The sequence below is a fragment of the Martes martes genome (assembly GCF_963455335.1).
Source record: "Martes martes genome assembly, chromosome: 8".
NCBI classification, from domain to species: Eukaryota; Metazoa; Chordata; class Mammalia; order Carnivora; family Mustelidae; genus Martes; species Martes martes.
In genome coordinates this window covers 132,374,216-132,393,995 of record NC_137895.1, presented here as the reverse complement: position 1 = coordinate 132,393,995, position 19,780 = coordinate 132,374,216, and the positions used below count along the sequence as shown (strand labels likewise).

The 19,780-nt window shown below is 39.2% G+C and overlaps 1 protein-coding gene across 2 annotated transcripts in view; it reads right to left on the bottom strand.

Moving 5' to 3' along the window:
• Positions 1-19,780, bottom strand: part of USP6NL (USP6 N-terminal like) — a gene marked incomplete at its 5' end in the record, with an annotated part of 165,867 nt that overhangs the window by 68,441 nt on the left and 77,646 nt on the right. Inside the window, 2 exons of one of the 2 annotated variants that reach the window (XM_080810662.1) lie at positions 494-561; positions 4,297-4,351. In XM_080810662.1, the coding sequence (XP_080666788.1) occupies positions 494-561; positions 4,297-4,351 (123 nt within the window). Of the gene's footprint in view, positions 1-493; positions 562-4,296; positions 4,352-19,780 lie in introns of those variants that run through there. The other variant, XM_080810661.1, reaches the window with a different exon arrangement.

Genomic DNA, 19,780 nt, shown 5'->3' with positions numbered 1-19,780 from the left:
CCTTCTAGGAGTGAGAGCAGACAACAAACAAAATAAGTATAATATGAAGTATGCTGATATAGGAAGTGCTATAGTGAAAAATAAAGAAGAGACAAAAATCCAGAGAGCTGAGGAGTTATTAAACAGTGTGGTCAGAGAAGATCTCACTACGATGGCAGCATCTGGGTAAAGATCTGAAAAAGGTGAGGCAATGAGCCATGAGAATATCCAGGATAAAGTGTTCTAGGCAAAAGAAACAGCCAGTGCAAAGGCCCAGAGGCAGGAGCAAGCCTGGTGCGTTGGAAGAACTGCAGAGACCAGAATGGCCACAGTACAGGGAAAGTGGGAGAGAAGAAAATCTGGAGATGAAGTGAGAGAAAGAAAGATGACTTCCACTGTCACATGAAGTAAACAAACTGCTTCTGAATTTAAGCTCTCCAAACACGAAATCCACGTCTATTTATATGTCTTTTCCTAATAAATACTTACTCAAAGAGTAAATATGAATACTTACTCTGTCATATTTAGCAACTATTTCAGCTCGCTCCTGGGCAAGTTTGAGTGCTACATCCTGGTCCGAATCTGTGGAGATCAAATTTAGATGATCCGTTATTTAAAGAACCAAAAGTTAATTATTATAAAACTAAGACAAAAAAGAAATAAAACAATAAATTGATATTGCCTAAAAGGACAAACTAGCAAAATCAAATAAACTTAAAAGGCTGAGTTAAGTATCTATAATTACAACTTTGAAATATCGACGCATCTGCCATTTCAATAGTATAGATATTTTTAAAAAGCAAATTTGTCAACATAGCATTAACTTAGGGGAGATGACAAATTTTATCCCTTAAGAATCAATGTTGGATCTAATTTCAGAGAAATAAGTATTAAAGTAGAAACAAACTGAAAGCTCTTAAGTTTTCAGATGAAATCCATCTGGGTATATGATGAGAACATTCAAGATGGCTTTTACAAATTGAGGTAATTTGTCCACAGAACAAACCAACATACGATATACTTCAGGAGTTAAAAAAAAATTCTTTCTCCTACATGATGAAAATAATTACTTCTTCATTTGGCCTCTGAGGTCCCCCTCATCAGCTGTCCCAACTACTATGATAATCTCCAGTCTTTCCGCACAGACATACCCTTCTGTCTTACTACCACCCTGTATCTTTGAAAAACACAAACCTGACAACAGCAGTGGAGATCATAACATGAAATAGTATGCATATGATTACATCCCAAGTACCATAAAGAAAAACAAAAGACCAATAATAACAGGCTATATCAAAAGCACCTCTTATCAAGGAGAAAAAAGACAAGCATTTCATTGATACTTGGGCAAAGGCCATGAGCCAGAAATTCCCAAGAGTAAGGATAGCAGCCGCAAGCATGTCTGTGTTCTCGGGAACTCTCTGGCAGACAGTAAGAGATCGCCAGGCAGCAGATACCATGAAAAGCACTTTACGTGTCTTATCACATTTATGTCTCACGACGACACTCTAAGATAGGTATCACGTGAATTCTATCACACAGACAGAAAAACATGAAGCCTAGCGATTTTAGCGAACTTGTCGAAGGTCACAGAACTAATAAAGAGCAAAACTGGGATTCACATCCAGCTACGCTTGACATATAGCCAGTATTTTTAAGGGTTACTTTCTAAAAATGATTACTAAAGACACCAGAAATGGGACTTCCAGGGAGAGATGGCCGATGGAACGTACATTTTATATCCATTCTTCTTGAAACTCACTAAAATGACAACAGAGGGATTCTTTAAATCCCCTCCCTCAAAGGCCCAGCAAATGGTGGCTCCTAAGGGGAGGGAAGGATGGGGTTGAACACAACGCGGACGAAAGGGGTCAAGTCCCTGAGACTGAAGGGATGTGTGAAAGAGGTTGGGTGCAGGGAAGAGAACCCCATGTCGGCCCTGCACAGCCGGAGACCAGCGGACCCGGCCTGGCTGCGGAAGCGGGAAGGGCAACACAGACACGCCACCCAGCGCCATGGAAGAGGACAGAAAACGGAGCGGCCCGGGAGTGGAAGGTGGTTACTTCTGTGCGGCGGACTGTGGGGAGGGAGGAGTACGGCAGTCAGCTGTTTTTCAAAATAAGCCATACAGACTGCTGAATCTTTAAACCAAGTATAGCTCTGATAAAAATAAAATCTAAATATAAAAGCCAAGGCATGGGGAAAAGAAATCAAACTTATTAGAAACTAAAGAAATACAAGCTTTAAAATATCTTTGTACTTATCTCAGACTGACCAAAAACTGCACTGATGTTACTCAATGTTGACAAGAGCGTGGGGAAATCGGCAGCAGCGTACTGTGAGGGGAGACTTATCAGGGTATAAAAATCTTTGTGGAGAGCAATTTGATAACATGCCTGCAGAATCTTAAAAACAGGTATACCCCAACAATTCCAAGTCTGGGGAGTTAGGTCAATGAGATCATCGATAGAACAATAAAACTTGGAAAAAGGGGGAATTTGTAAATTGTTAAACGTTTATCTGGGGGGAAAATGCTCATTCACTGCTTTTCTCAGACTACAAAGTGTCAATATGCTATCCTTTGGGGGAAACGTGAATAAGTAATAGAATGGTTCAATAAAATAACAAAAATTCAGACCAGTTTAGATTTTCACAGTGAACTAATGTAGTCAGAAGTCTGGGATAATCAACTCAATTATATATTCATAATCTCAGTCCAGACTTAGATACGTCTGCCAATACCTTTTCTCTCTTCTATTGCCCAGCTTGACAACATTACACCCCTGCTTTTACAAAGGTGTAGGGACAGCAAATTAATAGAAATTAAACTCAAACTAGGAAAGTTGACTGCTTACTAAATTCCACTTCCATTATCAGAACAACTAAGCGTGAGTACCTATGGTGATCAGGCCAAAGTCAGTGGATGAGCGTGTTCTTTAAATACAGTCAATACCAGACCTTCATTCCTAGTACCAGTCCTATAGTCTGAACCCTATTTCCTACTTAACAATGACAGGTTTCAAAGCATAAAGACAAGAACCGGAAACAGTATGGAGCTGACAAGATGCAAAGTATCCCAAGAAAGCATCATTGTGGTGAACTGCAAGACAGAAAACCTCCCACAGATGATCTCTAGTCTAGAGATTTCAGGAAAGGAAAACCTAACCATGTAACAGAGGCCATACTGGAACTGAATGAAATTCTATCTTAATTTTATGAGAGAAAGACCATGTACTTTCATATGATTAGAGTAGTTGACATAGCTCTGTATCAAAGAAAGTAAGCTCTAAATCTTTAAATTCCTTTAGAAATTTCTTATCATTGCATTTCCCTGTGGAGAGAAAATTCTGTAATGTTGACAAATGTGTTCTAAAAAAAAAGCATGAATCTGAAGTCAAACTGATTTTATAAAATACAGCCAAACCTGATTCTTTGAAGAGACTACATCTAAATGTCAATTCTTTCCAAGAGGGAGTAGTAGAGACATAATTTAGTAATCCACATTGTGAGGCAATCATCTTTAGAGTAAGAAGTAATATCCCTACGCAGACTTCACTGTAGTTATATTGTTTCATAATGTCTGATCTGTAGTTGAGAAGTTTATTAAGAATTACACCAGAATCCTCCCTTTGGTTTCATTTTGAGTGCTTATTTAGAAATTCCATTGCAAGAACAAAGAGTGCCCTAAAACATTGATTACAAAGGGATATCAACAGCTGTCTTGTGTCTGGGCACAAGTGTGCACGAAGTTCCAGGCACCTATTTAACAAAGACAGTTGTGTTACTCAGTACTTAAATCTCATGCCATTATTAAATTTAAAAAATCTCTATTACATTACTCAAGCCAAATTAAATCAAATTATTTTTATTGACTTCCCATCTAACGTAACAATGTTCCAAAGTAAAAGAGGCATATCTGGGGCAGTAAAAATCAAAGACATTGGATTAAATACTCAAGTATACATACAGGAAAACATACCTGGGTACAAATTTATGGAAGACAATGACAGCTACTGCATCTTATGAAACATTTAAAAAACTGACAACTACAACATTTTAAGAAGACGTCTAATTCCCTTTAAACATAGGAACTTTTAAGAAGCAAGCATCCTCCTGAATGGCATTTTTTAAAAGCAGGCATTGTAACTTAGTATCACTCAATTAATCCCAAATTGTAATGAACAAGTCAGTCAAAGTTATTAAGTTTCAAATTCAAGCCACTAAAACAAAACTGACAACAGACATTTTTCCTCCCGCATAGTCTGACAGATAATTATTATGTATAAATCAACTATTCCAATGTAAGAAGTACTTTACCCTTTGTTAGACAATTGGTCTGGCCTTGGGAATGACCGGCAGCTTCAGTCCTCATAGAGTAGACTTATCTACTCCAAGATCTCATTATTATTTTACAGTTCTCAGGCACACCAGGAGTGTTAGGTGGTGCCTCACACATTCTTGCAACAAACTGAGACCGAAAAGTGGAAGGCAGCGCTGCTTTAAACTCTTTGTGAAACAAGTACAAGAAAGAAAACGTTTCTAGGGGAGAAGAAAAGACCTTTCTGTGGTTACACGGACTACAGATATCCAAACAAAGATGATGTTTGTTGAGGGTAAAAACATGTCTTTCAGGCTAGATCCCGAGTATGAACCACACCAGCCTACACCCAGCATTCCATCTGACAACAAACAGGACCTTGAAACAAGCAGCTTTACAGCATGTCATCTTGTACTGCAGAATCAGCCCCATGCTTACTACTTTTCATAAAATTTGTCATGAAGCAACAAAGACAATTTTAATTGAAAACATTAAACTAAAGCTAAGTAGGAATATTCCCCTCAAACACATGTTACGTCTTCACATAATTTTTAACATGAAAACTGCAGCCTCTGTTTCAAACACTAAGTAGAATACATGCTAAATTTTGGAAGGTTTTGGAAAGTTTGGGTAAGTTTTAAGACGCCACACATATACAAGTGAAACACATGTTTTGTGAAACAATGTGTGTAATTAGTGTAGGATGGCACTGTGAAATGTTCTCTTCCATTCTATTTACTCTGTCTTCCCTTCAATGCTTCCTTCTTTCAGATGGTCAAGGGCCTACACTTTGGAAACCACTTCGCAAACACAACAGCCATGTTAGAGGTATGCTTGTGAACAGTTAATTACACATAACTGGACACTTAATGCATTAAGTTTACACTTAGCTGAAGTCATCTGTAACATTTAATATAAGCAAAAGATCTCAGAAGCTTAGAGAGAGGGAAAAATTTCAAGTCATATACCAAGGAATGAGAATCAAACTGGTATCAAACAGTTAATTACACATAACTGGACACTTAATGCATTAAGTTTACACTTAGCTGAAGTCATCTGTAACATTTAATATAAGCAAAAGATCTCAGAAGCTTAGAGAGAGGGAAAAATTTCAAGTCATATACCAAGGAATGAGAATCAAACTGGTATCAAACAGTTAATTACACATAACTGGACACTTAATGCATTAAGTTTACACTTAGCTGAAGTCATCTGTAACATTTAATATAAGCAAAAGATCTCAGAAGCTTAGAGAGAGGGAAAAATTTCAAGTCATATACCAAGGAATGAGAATCAAACTGGTATCAAACAGTTAATTACACATAACTGGACACTTAATGCATTAAGTTTACACTTAGCTGAAGTCATCTGTAACATTTAATATAAGCAAAAGATCTCAGAAGCTTAGAGAGAGGGAAAAATTTCAAGTCATATACCAAGGAATGAGAATCAAACTGGTATCAAACTTCTTACCAGCTAAAAGGTAATGAAACTCTGCTTCTAAAGTTCTAAGAAAAAATTATCATTCTATACCAAGCCCAACTATCAATGAAGCATGAAGAAAAAATAAAAACATTTCTAGATATTATGAGTTGTGCTGAGCTCAAGAATGACACCTCCTTCCCAGAAAATGTCCACATCCCAATCCCTGGAACCTGTGAGTGTACCTTATATGGCAAAAAGGATTTGCAGAGATTTACAGGCGTAATTAAGTAAGGCTCCTCTGATGGGGAGAATATTCTGGATCATGCAGACAGGTCCGACGTCAATCATAAGGCACCATATACAAGGGAGACAAGAAAATGTGACAATGGAAGAGGCTGGAGTGCTGTGAGAAAGGAAGGGGTCACCAGCCAAAGAAAGCAGGTGGTCTCTAGAAGTTAGAACAGACTAGGAAACGGACCCTCCCCGGTGGCTCCAGAAGGAACCAGCCAGCCAGACACCTTGTCTTTGGCCCAGTAAAACTGATTTCAGGCTCTGGCCTCCAGAACTGTAACAGAGTCAATCTATGTTGTTCTAAGCCACCACGTTTGTGGTCATTTGTTATTGCAGTGATAGGAAACCAATACAATGGTTCAAAGTTCACTGCCTATGCAATATTTCTTTGAAAAAGAATTTCAGGATACACGACAGAAAAACAAGACAACAACAGAAAGAGCAGAAAAAAAAACAGAAACTCTCTCCTTTTTCAAACTTTAGTCAGGCCCCTCCTAACCCTCTTCCTGACGAGGCCTCAGCCTGTGTCCAGCCTGCCTAGCCCAGCTGTAGCAGGAGTCTGTAGCTAGTCATCCTGGCATTGCCTCCACCCAGGATCCTGTTCAGTCAGTATAGCAAGGACCCCCGTACCCTTGATGTCACCTCTTCCCGCAGACTCCTTCGCTCTGCCTGTTGGCTAGAAACCCCCGTTGTCCTCACTGTGTCTGGAGGGGAGCCCAATCTCTCTCCCATATTGACAACAGTCTCGACACTAACTGCAATCATCCTGAACAAAGTCTTCTTTGTTGTTTTAACAAGTGCCAGAATTTTTTCTTTAACAGAACCAAAAAGAGGGGCAGACACGGGAGGCTAAAATTAGACACTTCCAGATGACCAACTGTGTAGTTGCCCAGAGAGCAGCCAGCCTACATTTGAACAGGGAATACAAGGTGTCTTCAGGAAGAAAGTGGGTATTATTAGTGATACAGTAAAAGCTTATACATAAAAGACTCCAAAAAAGAGGGTAAAAGGACTTGGAAATCTCAGAACAAGCAAAGCATAAAGTGATAAAAGTCACAGTCAAATGTAAAGAAATGTATATACAAAGCATTTTTACATTTGAATTGGATGGCACATAAGAGAAATGAATTCATGCGACCTTGACACTTTCAACAGTAGGATTTTACTTCCTTCCTAGGTACATCATAACATTTGAGACTGAGGTAAATGATACTGACATTATTATGATCACATAAGAATTTTATCAACTTTTAATGTTCACAATCAACTTCAGACCAAGTGTCCAATCAAACTCTGATCTGCAAACACAGACCCCACTCCAAACCTAAATCCCCGTCCCAAAAGCAGCTGCTGTGACCTATGAAAAACATTCTCCGCACTATACAGGACCCTGCCTGTATCCATGCATACACACAGACATCAATTTCCCTTTTCTAGTCAAAAAGCAGAATCATTCTACAAATAATTCTACACCTTACTCTTTTTCATTTTTACCAGTTCATCTTGGAGACTGTGCATATCAACATCTACAGATCTACCCAGTGGTGTGCCAATACCACTAAGAAGCAACCGATTCTTAGACGGTAGAAGCAAGGGCCCGGGGACCTAGTTTGCAGCATTTCCCAACTTCCGACGGCGGCGGCTCCCAGCACTGTGGTGGCTAATTAGCAAGCGACAGAGCGGCTTCACAGAAGACAGAGTTCAGCTGGCTCAAACACTTCAACAGTATCTACCGCAACCTTTCCACAGGTGCAAAGCTTCCTGATGCCTTAATTTCTTCGACCGGTCTTCTCTAAGGGATGTGAACGAGGATAAAATGAGAGTCCATTTTTAATGGGAGTTAAAGATAAAACATCAGGAGGTGAAGGGCTTACTAGGCAGTGGTGACCAAAGGCTAGGGGGAAAACAGAGGAAGCAAAAACGACCAGGAAACTGAGAAAAGCAGCTGTTGCAGAGAGGAAAACAGTACCTGGCATGCAGAGCAAAGCGAGTCACCGCGACTAAAAAAAGACACAGAAGGCCCTCTCCCCGAAGCCGCTTCATGCTTCAGCTCCCAGTGGCTTTCACTTCCGGCTCAACACAAATAATGCTCTTTTATCTTGAAATAACTTGAGGAAGTTTTTCTCGTCTGTGATCTGAGTTCCTTCATTCCACCCCATCTTTCAACCCAAAGAGGCCTTCGGCACCGACGGGGCCTAAGCGGGCTTCAGGTGTTTGTGATCACTTGCTTAGCACGCCCCGGACTAAGACGGACCAAAAATGAGGCTCTTTCAATGGTAAAATTGTTAACAGGCACCACTCCTAAAAACGTCAGCATTGATTTTTGTCATGCTCGAGATCCGAGGCTGGAAGGAATACTGGAAGGAGGAACAGGCAGAGTTAAGAAGATTAACACGAAAACGTAACTAAAAACAAATTAAATAAAAGCAGGTGCACTAGTCACAAGAGAACCTGAAATGCCACTTACTGTGACTGGTCACTCTGTGTGAGATGACATGAAGTGCGGGCACCTACAAGTTCCATACACCCGAGCGCCAGCCCCCCACCCCCGAAAGCTTATTCTGAACCGGCATGGCAGGATACCACGCGATACCGACCCCCTGCCGGTCCTGTGACAACTAACCCGGTGTCTCCGCCCATTCCCTCCACTGGGAGGTCATCTGTAATCCAACATTCCTTGGCACTCCAGCCCAGCCCCACTTCCATCCCTCATAACTCAATTCCATATTAAACAATGTCTTATCAAAAACTGTACAACCCCCCAAAACCTACTTCTCTCCTTCTTCCTCCCTCCACTAGAGTTAATAATCTTAGAAAATCTGTCATTGGCTTCCTTCTCTCTTTCTCATGTTCACTGGGAATAAGACCACAAAAGATTCGGATCATAGCTGCAATTGTAAGACTACTATAAATAATCGTGATCAAGGAAGGGACAGCCAAAGGCAGGAAGCTAAATATATGAAAGAACCAATGCCATAACCCAGTCTTCAGAAATGCCCAGATTTGCTCTCAAAACAGCCACACAAGTGTCTGTACAATAGCTTCATATTTCTTTGGTTTAATATGCATTGTCTGAGACCATAAAAAAATTTCAAAATATATAAGCTTAAATACTCTTCAATTTTAGCTTTTATTTTAATTATCAGTGTGAAGAGGATTTGTATCTTTCCACTCAAAATATTTCTATTATAGCACTATCAGCATGGTATCAATATTTTCTACTATATCATACTTTAAATGAATAGTTTTTAAATTTTTCATTAAATTTGCAGAACACATTACTTCAAACAAATTCTTACACAGAAGCCCAACTGCCCGGCAAAGCGGGTAGGTAAGGTTAAGGAGAAAGGGAGCAAAGTTCCCCTGACGTGATGTGATCCCCCTCTTTCTTCCACAGTGATCCAGGGGACCTGCACGGATCTATAGTGCTATACAGGCCAAAGCAAGCTGTACCCACCGGCCTTCTTTTTTGCGTACCTTTGTAAATAAAACTACTGCTCATATGACTTCTCTTCCAATCAGCTTCCCAACTACATCTCAAGCTCCCTTTCACAGAGTCTCCCCATAATTCTCAAGGTCTGAGTCTTCCTTATATAAATAAAAAGATCAACATTTTATAATTGATAGGTTGGCTGTTTGTTTTATTTTGTTTGTAAGCATATACTTTTAAGACTCCTCAGAACACAGATATTTTAAACACTAATATTTTAAACACAGAGTACCTGGTATCAGCAAAGGTATTTAATATTTCCATAACTAAGAAGATACTTAAACTTATAGTCTTCACAGTAATTCCTGGGTAGGCTTCTATTACTTGCTTCCTAATTTCTAGAAAGATGAGAAACAAAATAATTTTTAAAATAAAAAAAAATTACTGACAAAGATTTATTATAATTGAGAAGATCATTTTTTCTCAAATTCAATCTTGAATTATAGTGGACCTACCTTACCAATGCCCACTGGTATAAGGGAAAACTGGCCACTGCTTCATTTGTTCTAGCATACTTCCAAACTGATACCCATAATATCTCATTGAATACATTTATTGACATGTCTATTTAACTGTAAGCTTCATGAACAAAAGACAGGTATCTCATTCACCTTGGTATCACTAGTATCTATCATAGTGCCTAACACAGGGTAGCTGCTCACCAAATATATCTTAAAAAGATAAAAATATCTGCTCAAAATGCATCACTATTGTGAACTATTCAACCAACTAAACGCTAAGATATCTATCATTTTTAACCATTACATCTTTATTTTATTTTATTTAGTTGAGAGAGAGCATGAGTCTGGGGAGGACCTGAAGGGGAGGGAGAGAGAGAACCTCTTAAGCAGACTTCATGCTGAGCACTGAGCCTGAAGGTAGCAGAGCTCCATCCCATGACCTTGACACAACCGGAGCCAAAACCAAGAGCTGGACGCTCAACTGATTGACCAGTTGCCTGAACAATTAGATTTCAAACTATTTTCCAGGTACACTTTCACTGCAGAAAGCATACCTTTACTAAAGATTATCAGCTTTGTTTTTTATTCTATTTCAAGGTAGCATTAAAAATTTTTTATTAAAGCACATGGGTGGCTCAGTTGGTTAAGTGTCTGCCTTCAGCTCTGGTCATGATCCCAGGGTCCTGGGATCGAGTCCTGCAACAGGCTTTCTGCTGGGGTGCCTGGGTTGCTCAGTCGGTTAAGCCACTGCCTTGGGCTTGGGTCATGATCTCAGGGGCCTGGGATCGAGTCCCGCATCGGGCTCCTTGCTCAGTGGGGAGCCTACGTCTCTCTCTGCCTGCCTCTCTGCCTACTTGTGTGCTCTCTCTCTCTCTCTCTGTCAAATAAATAAATAAATAAATAAAATCTTTTAAAAAAATTTTTATTAAGACTGTAAAATTCAGATATAAGAAATCACAACCTATTTCTGATTAGCACTTCTAATTAATTACAAGTCCTTCATATCCATTAAGGAAGAAGGAAGGAAGGAAGAAAAGAAGGGAGGTAGGGAGGGAATGAGAGAGAGAAAGAGAGAAAGAAAAAGATAGGGGAGCCTCTTGAAAGATGAAGAAAACCAGAGACTTGTGTGTGATGCTTGTGTTCCAATCTACTCCCTTCCTTACGTTGTCCTTGAGCCAGCTCCCCAATCTACTCATAGAATCTTGCAGTCTCACTTTCCTGACACGAAGTCCTGTTCACTTGGCTGAATGTGCTACCATCGTGTTTCAAGTCTATGTGGAAACACTTCAGCTAAAGGAACACTCCAGAACTCTCCCGCCACTTATCCCTCACTCCTCTCATGGGGTCAGAAGGACTTTGGAGGTTGGCTTGGTTGAACTCCTCGCTCTCTCTCTCAGTCCCCCTGGGGGCATGCCCTCTGGTCTACTCTTCATGCATGAAGGCACCCATCTTGAGGAGAGGCCTGCAGTTGCCGGGCCGTGCTAGTCACAGCGTAAGTCTAAGTCACGATGGGCTACTAAGCCCTTTTCACTTCCGCTCTAATGTCATGTCCTCAGATGAGCCAACAGAGTAGACATTTTGACCTCTATCTGTCAGTCTCTTGTGTTGTATTTCTTAAAGAAAAGAAACAGTATCATTCTCAGTTCCCTAGAACTCCCCAAATCAGACTAGAACCTCCTACGCCTATGTGTAAGGTGATTCATAGAGAAAAAGGATATGGAGTGATGTAACAATATTTAAATACCATTACTACTGATGAGAAGCATAATTACTAGCTGTTGAGTATGAGTCTAACTCCCACATTTGGGGGCAGGGTTGAATGACAAAATTGTCAACAACAGATACTTAGCACCAAGACAAGCTTATGAGTCATTTCACTCACTTAGATCCGCCTACAGGTTGCTGGCAAACTCAGGATTATACCTTAGCTGCTTTTCCAGCAGTATGATTGCTTTAGAAGATGACACAAGACTCATTGGTAACAACTCCCTGTTTGTGGATACTTTACAACCTATCTAGTGAGAGTTTACTAGGTGCCAGACACTGTGTTGAGCATTTACTACCCATAACCTCACATACACAAGCTACTCTTGTAGTTGTATGTCTATCCCCAGTTTACACATGGGAAGCCTGAGGTGTGGAGAGGTTAAGTCACTCTGGTCCTAGGGGAAGTAAGTAGCAGAACAGGACTTAAAAGTCAAGGCTGTGTGACATCAAAGCCCTGTTTTTAACCACCAAGCTATTCTGCTGAAGTACAAATGGTTGATCTTTTTATATTTCTTCTCACCTCCGCTGGTCCTTACATCTTTTTTCTTAGAAACAAATCTATCTGTGATTCTAACAGTTGTTTTCTACCTTCCAGTATAGCCTTCTAAACTGACCACGCTGAACTGTCTACTATTTGTGCAAAACGGACTTCAATGAGGCAGAGTCCAAGAACACCTATATGAAATATTCTTTGTGATCCTAAGCAATTGTACCTCCTATGTTGTAAGCTGTATGTCTTAGGATAATAGGAAATGTTCAAGAAACATGCGGTGCTCGCTTCAGCAGCACATGTTCTAAAAACTGGAACAATACATAAGATTAGCGTGGCCCCTACACAAGGATGACATGCAAATACATGAAGCATTCCAAAAAACACACAAATACAACAAAAAACCCTGCAAAAATAGTTGAGTGACCAGTCATCACATGGATACTAAATTTAACTCTGCTAAAATACTTTATGCATTTAGTAGATACTAACTCAAGTGCCCTCACAATTAATTTCTATGACTATGTTAAGAATTCTGTTGAATCTACTTCATTTACTTGACTTCCACAACTTTCAGTTCATTCAGAACTGAGCGCATGTATGGTTATATTCACTATAAGTTCGTGTTGAATTCAGCCCATTGGGTACCAACGAGAAACAAAGCAATTATAGCAGATTCCTAGAGACCACACATAAGGCAAAGGGGATGGAAGAGAATTCACAGAATGTCCACCTCAGTAGTACAGAACTAATTCCACAGATAATTTGGCAAACCCTATTCTCAACCTGATGGTAACTTTTCCACTCTTTAAATAAAAAAATGATAAGCAAATAGTAAACTGTGCCTAAAATGGCATACAAAAACAAGAACTCAATATCACCTAGTACAACAAAGTAACACACAAAAAGAATTGGATTAACACTTTTTTTTTTAAAGTATGACTATTCAAGTATTATTTGGTTCCTGAATGGCTCTTAGGTTCCAATCAGAATATAAGGCCATTGAAGAGTCCCTAGGTGGCTCAGTCAGTTAAGCATCCAACTCTTAATCTCAGCTTAGGTCTTGATCTCAAGGTTGTGAGTTCAAGCCCTGCACTGGGCTCGTGCTGGGCATGGACACTACTTTAAAAAAAAGAAAAAAGCTATCAAAAGCCAGCAACTTGGGAAATAATAAATCTAAGTGTTCAGATCACACTGAAGCTGTCATCCATTCAAATAATTTTTTTACAGAAGTCCCCTAAGCTCCAAGCACAGCACCACATAATTCTCATAACATAGAATTACAGTCATCACCTCCTGTAATAAACCCTAAGAACATCATATATGCACATCTCACATTTGTATGTATGTTTAATATAACATGTATTCTCTCCATTGTTACTGCTACTGTACCAATAATTTTGTGTTGGCCTGCCTCGTATAAGTGAGATTTATTTTATAGAACAAACATCAAAAGTGCTATACACATATGAAAGTCACTGATCAGGAGACTAGATATAATAAATACCAACTAAGAGTCTGGCTCATAATAATAGCTAGCATTTCTTTTGCACAATCTAAACATCTTATGTATGTTATTTCGTGTAATGACCTCACATCCAAACTATGAGGTAGGTATCATTATTGTTCATTTCACAGACAAGAAAATTGTTGGGTTAATTAACTTGCAAGATCACACCGCTCTGCAGTGGCACTGGGCCTATGCAATAAGGCCCCAGAGTGCTCTTAATCACTCCACGTAATCTTTGAATAAATGAAATGGCAAGCAAATGTACAAAGGTTTGTCAAGAGAATCTGTCAAAAGGGATCCTCAAAGTAGCATTAAATCAGGGCAAGAGGCCAAGGAAATGCCCTCCAATCAACAGGAAGCCAAGGAGGTGTTTTTGAAGGGAAAACTGGCCAGAAGCTGCAGCTACAATGAAGGCTGCTCGGGAAGGAAGAATGTGCTTATTAACAGCTCATGTTATTGAGCTTCTGTTACTCAGTAGGCACTGTGCTAGGTACATACAATAGCTCACTGAATGCTCAAACAGCCTATTAGCATTTATATTTTACAGATGAGAAAATGAAACTTGAGAGGTTAAGCAACTCGTCTAAAGCTACATTATGGGTCAAAGTCTCAATACAAACCCATTATCTGCAAGGCTACAAAGCCTATCCTCTGGCCAATAACGCCATAAAAGTGAAGCGAGAAAGGGAATGTCTGCATATCTGTAAATTGATAAGGTGTAAGCTACCAAGAAACTAATGCACCGTAACCAGGAAGTGGTTTGGCTGAGTCAGTGTGCTCAAACCTACGTGTGCTGACTGTGTTTCCGCAAATGCATATCCTCCTCCAATAAAAAGAAAAATCTTCCTAGATCTGAAAATGACTTCCCCAAATTCCTTATTCCTGTGTACTTTCAGATAACCAAGTTCTCAAAGTTCCTTCCACTGATATCAGAAAGCTGCCATAGAGTTTTACACACACAAAAAAATGCATTTTCCTAGTTTGTGATTATTACAAACGAGCAAGCAAAATTTTCCAAATGTTACACTGGAGCAGTGCAATATTGATACAATCAAACCTACTTTTTTTTTTTTTTAAACGCTTTACCAGCTGCCAATCACCAGACCCTGGGAAGGGAGCAGGAAAACATGGGTTTCCTGTCAATGGTTTTTAGTTGTCTTTGATTTATACCCTCTATTTAATATTCAGTCTTGTATTTATTTTTTTTTAAACCCTTTAACTACATCATTTTTCCCCCTAAGTACAACACATAGGTTCTTCAGTATAAAGATTCATTAATTTTAAATTATACCAAACTTTAAAATACAACATTTCCAACACACTACTACTGGCAATTTGTAGTATATAAATATTGCACAAAACACTCCAGCTCTCATCATTGGCATTTGAAGATTTTAATGTTTCATCAGTTTCAACACTCCTAAAGGTCATCATATGTAACAACTGGTAATTTTCCTTCGGCATGAATCTGAATCATGGACTGTGTGTACGAAAGCGGGTCACCTAGATGACGAGTGAGCCTAGATGTCTGGTTAGTGCCTATCAAAGTAGCTTTGTTTTTCTCCACTCATTTCACAAACACCAAATCCCATGGTGGGAGTGAAATAAAACCAAAGCAAAATACAAAATTTAGGGGCCTCAAAAAGAAAGCAGGTAGTATTTTGAGAAGTACCTCTGATTTGCTATGGTAACACAGCATAAACTCCCGAGATGTGACCTACAGAGGTCATGCAATGTAAATGATAAATTTCTCCAGAACTGTGCCATATGAAGACTAAAGTTACTTCAATACCAAACAATAAAACAATAATCAACTACCATGGGAAACAAAACAAAAAAAGCACATGAACAGAAAAGAGACAAGTCACATGCAACTCTTGTTCTTAGGGCTGTGAGTCTGAGCCCCTGGTAGGGTGAAGAGATTACTTAAAAATAAGTTCTTTAAAAAAAAAACAAAAAACACCGAGGGACGCCTGGGTGGCTCAGTGGGTTAAAGCCTCTGCCTTCGGCTCAGGTCATGATCTCAGGGTCCTGGGATCGAGCCCCGCATCGGGCTCTCTGCTCGGCGGGGAGCCTGCTTCCTCCTCTCTCTCTCTGCCTGCCTCTCTGCCTACTTGTGATCTCTGTCTGTCCAATAAATACATAAAATCTTAAAAAAAAAAACCAAAAAACAAAAAAAAAAACACCGAAAATAAGAATGACATGCATCATAATTCTAACTATCATTATAACTCTCTGAATTCCTCTGAGAGGATGAACTACAGACAATTTTATTTTCTTCTTACCCTTGTGTATTTTTTTTCTGCATGGTCATTAATAAGTATATATTACTTTTATTATAAAGTGTATTTTTAATATAAAGACAGATCACATTAATACCATAAGTCAAAAAATTAAAAACCATTTTTCCCAAAAACATTTTAAGCTTTTTAATAAAACAGTATGCTGTCTGGAAAACAAACTTGCTCCCCAGTTCTCTAATGAGGTTTTAGATGGAAATCTATAAAACATTTTTTGAAGAAAGTTATCTATAGTCATCAAAATAATTCTCCCCTATCTCTATGGACACCTAAAATTCTACTTGGAATACCAAGTAATAAGTCATGTAAGTGAGTGAAGATCAGATTAAGAATATAAAGACCAGCTTTCCCCTGGAAAAGTGGTAGATTAGATTTTCTGATATTCATTAAATCAAAAACTACTGCCACTGCACTAAGTTACTATGAAGATAAATATGGATAAAACGTAGTTTTTCATAAAGATGACAATCTCCTGAGGGGATCAAACACATAAAAAATCACTGTAAATAATGTGATAAATCCCCCTTCATAGAGGTCTTTTTAAAAATGCTACAGAGAGGGGCGCCTGGGTGGCTCAGTGGGTTGAAGCCTCTGCTTTCGGCTCAGGTCATGGTCTCAGGGTCCTGGGATCGAGCCCCGCATTGGGCTCTCTGCTCGGCGGGGAGCCTGCTTCCTCCTCTCTCCCTGCCTGCCTCTCTGCCTACTTGTGATCTCTCTCTGTCAAATAAGTAAATAAAATCTTTAAAAAAAAAATGCTACAGAGAAATTAACAGGAAAAAAAAACGAAGACAGAAAAAGATTTTCACTACAAGGCAACATTTGAGCCACGCCTTCCAAGAATGGTAGATACTTAACCACGTGGACAAGGACAGAAAGCCACAATGTGTTAGTAAAGAGGTAGGGTCCATAGAAGCAAACAGAATAGCGCATGTAACACCTGCTGGGGGTTAGGGATAGGCATAAATACAGAGGTTCATCTATTCATCTATTTCAACAGCAATGTCTACTGCTGGGGTAAAAAAGGCAAGTCTCCTAACTTTTATCATTTCTCCCTTAATGATATTCTACCCAGTACAACTGGACAGAAGGCAATACCCTGGGGCAAAAGTTAAGTGTATGCAGGAAAAGAACAAAAGGCAACAATTCAGGATCAGAAATTAGTTTTAGGCCGTGAAGAAAGCAAAATAAACATAGTAACAATTTCATAACTCTGGTTCTGATACTACCAACATATCATCACTACTTGGGTACTCATTCATTACGACCTGAGTCATTAAAAATTAAATGACTAAGATAATGGCGACTGGAAACCTTTTTTAATGATGCAAATTCTGTTCCAAAAGCCAATTCAAAAACCAATCTAAGCACATTCAAATAAATATTCCTTCAATATTATGCCAACATAATCCACCATATACATTATTTTCCTTGAGAAAAATAGCAGTGGTAGAATGTAGATTTCCACAGAAAGCAGCACCACTGTACTCAGGATTTTTTAAAAGACAATAATCTTAGATGCAACTGACCCATGAAAGAAGAGCAAAGGGCTACCACTGGGCTCCAGATGACATCTTGTCTGGATATCCTGAAATTCCAACTTAGGTTTCTTTACTGTTAAGCTATATATCTCATCCCCATCCCAACGTCTCACTCTCAATTACCTGACCAAAACCATATACAGGTTACATGAAACTCTAAGTGAATTTTTTATTATCTCAGTTAAAGAGTAAACTCAAAGACATGATTAAAGTAGGGGGAAAAAAGTCTCTTTGAGAATGCTACACCTGATGAGTTATACCAAATCCCACATGAAATATCACCACACGCCAGGGAGACTGATTATAAAAACACATTTACATAAAAGACCTGCCATCCTTCTCATTGAGGAAAACATTTCTTAGAAAGCACTGTCTCCTTCCTACTCACTGAGTATACCATCTGAAGTTACAGAATACATTTATAACAACCACCCCAATTCCTCTTTTACAAGAAAATAAGCATGACCAACTTCACAAGCCATCAAAAAAGACTGGAAGCAACATAAATGCCCCTCAATTCAGCTATTAAAAATCATGATGTAAAATTACATACTGATTTGGATTCATTTCCAAGATATACTGGAAATAGGGAGAAAAAAAGGGCAAGGTTCAGAATAGTGCATATAACACCCTGCTGGGGGTTAGGAATGCACAAAAATACACAAAACTAACAGTGGTTGTCCTGGGGAGATTAAAACCAGGAGAGTGAATGGAAAGGGCACTTATTTCTCAATGGCTGACCCCGAGTACACCTTGAGTCGTTTATCAGGTACATGTACCACCTTATCAAAATATAAAAAATATATATTAACAATTGTAAACCCAATTAATGTTAGGAGAAAAATCCCTCCTCTGGAAAAGGTTAAGGTTTCATACTACTCCAGCGTAGCTCCCTCTACACAAGCAAATGTTCCCTTCTCTACCAACCCTTCTTCTAGCCTGCAGGGACCTCAAACAGGAGGAGGGTCAAGCACAGGGCCACGTCAGCTTCTATGACAGAATGCCTTCACCTTCCAGTTTCCTTACTGTTCTAAAGGAAGGAAAGGAAGAACGTAAATTCAAAGAGAGAAAAACTCTGTCAAGTATGTAACTATTTCCTTCCCATAACCATGAGAAAACCCATTAGTACTTTCTCCTCTAGCAGGCCATCCAGGCACAGGGGCTGTAATGGTGCGGAAAGAGGAAAATTAAGACTCTATATCCCACCTTCTCGATATATGAATAGAAAACCAGGCCCAGGGAAACAGGTCTTTATCCAACACAATGATGTGTGAAACAGTCAATATTTTACTGAGAACGGCAAAAACTACAAAAAGGATAATACGAATGCTGAAGTCATTAAATTTTAGGCTATCACGGGCTAGATCAAACACCTTAAAAATAAATATACAAGGGGCCCCTGGGTGGCTCAGTGGGTTAAGCCGCTGCCTTCGGCTCAGGTCATGATCTCAGGGTCCTGGGATCGAGTCCCGCATCGGGCTCGCTGCTCAACCGGGAGCCTGCTTCCCTCTCTCTCTCTCTCTGCCTACTTGTGATTGATCTCTGTCAAATAAATAAATAAAAATCTAAAAAAAAATAATAAAATAAGTAAATAAATATACAAGCCTGGGGGCCTCTGGCTGCCTCAGTAAGTACAACACACAAGTTTTGATCTTGGGTCGTTGAGTTTGAACCCCATGGTAAGGCACAGAGCTTACTTAAAAAAAAAAAAAAAAGTACAAGCCAAAAAACAAGATTTACAGGAAAATCTGCTTCAGCAGATCACACTACAACTTTCCTAACCAATTCACTTACTTATTCAATGGGATTTTTATTGCTGACAAATCTAGGTTATTTTTGAAATCCATGTCTCCTACAACTTTCACTTACAGTGTTCTTGAAATGCCTTTAAAGCCTTTTAGTGGGTATTTTTTTTCCCTTAAACTTTTATCATATGACACTGATCTTGTCAAATGCAGTTTTGCCAACAGCCGTTCTTTTCAAGAGCATAACTTTAATAAACTCGCTGACAAATGGACTACATTACTATCATTGTGAATGGTAAGTTACTCTAAATGACCATTTTTAATACAGCCAATCTAATGAGTCCCTTGGCTTCCAATAAAACCACCAATGCTTTGACAATTTCACAAACTCAGTGTGGACAAAGGCTCTTTGCAAGTACTGAGAAACAGATATTAAGACTCCCTATCTGCCCTCAAGATGTTCACA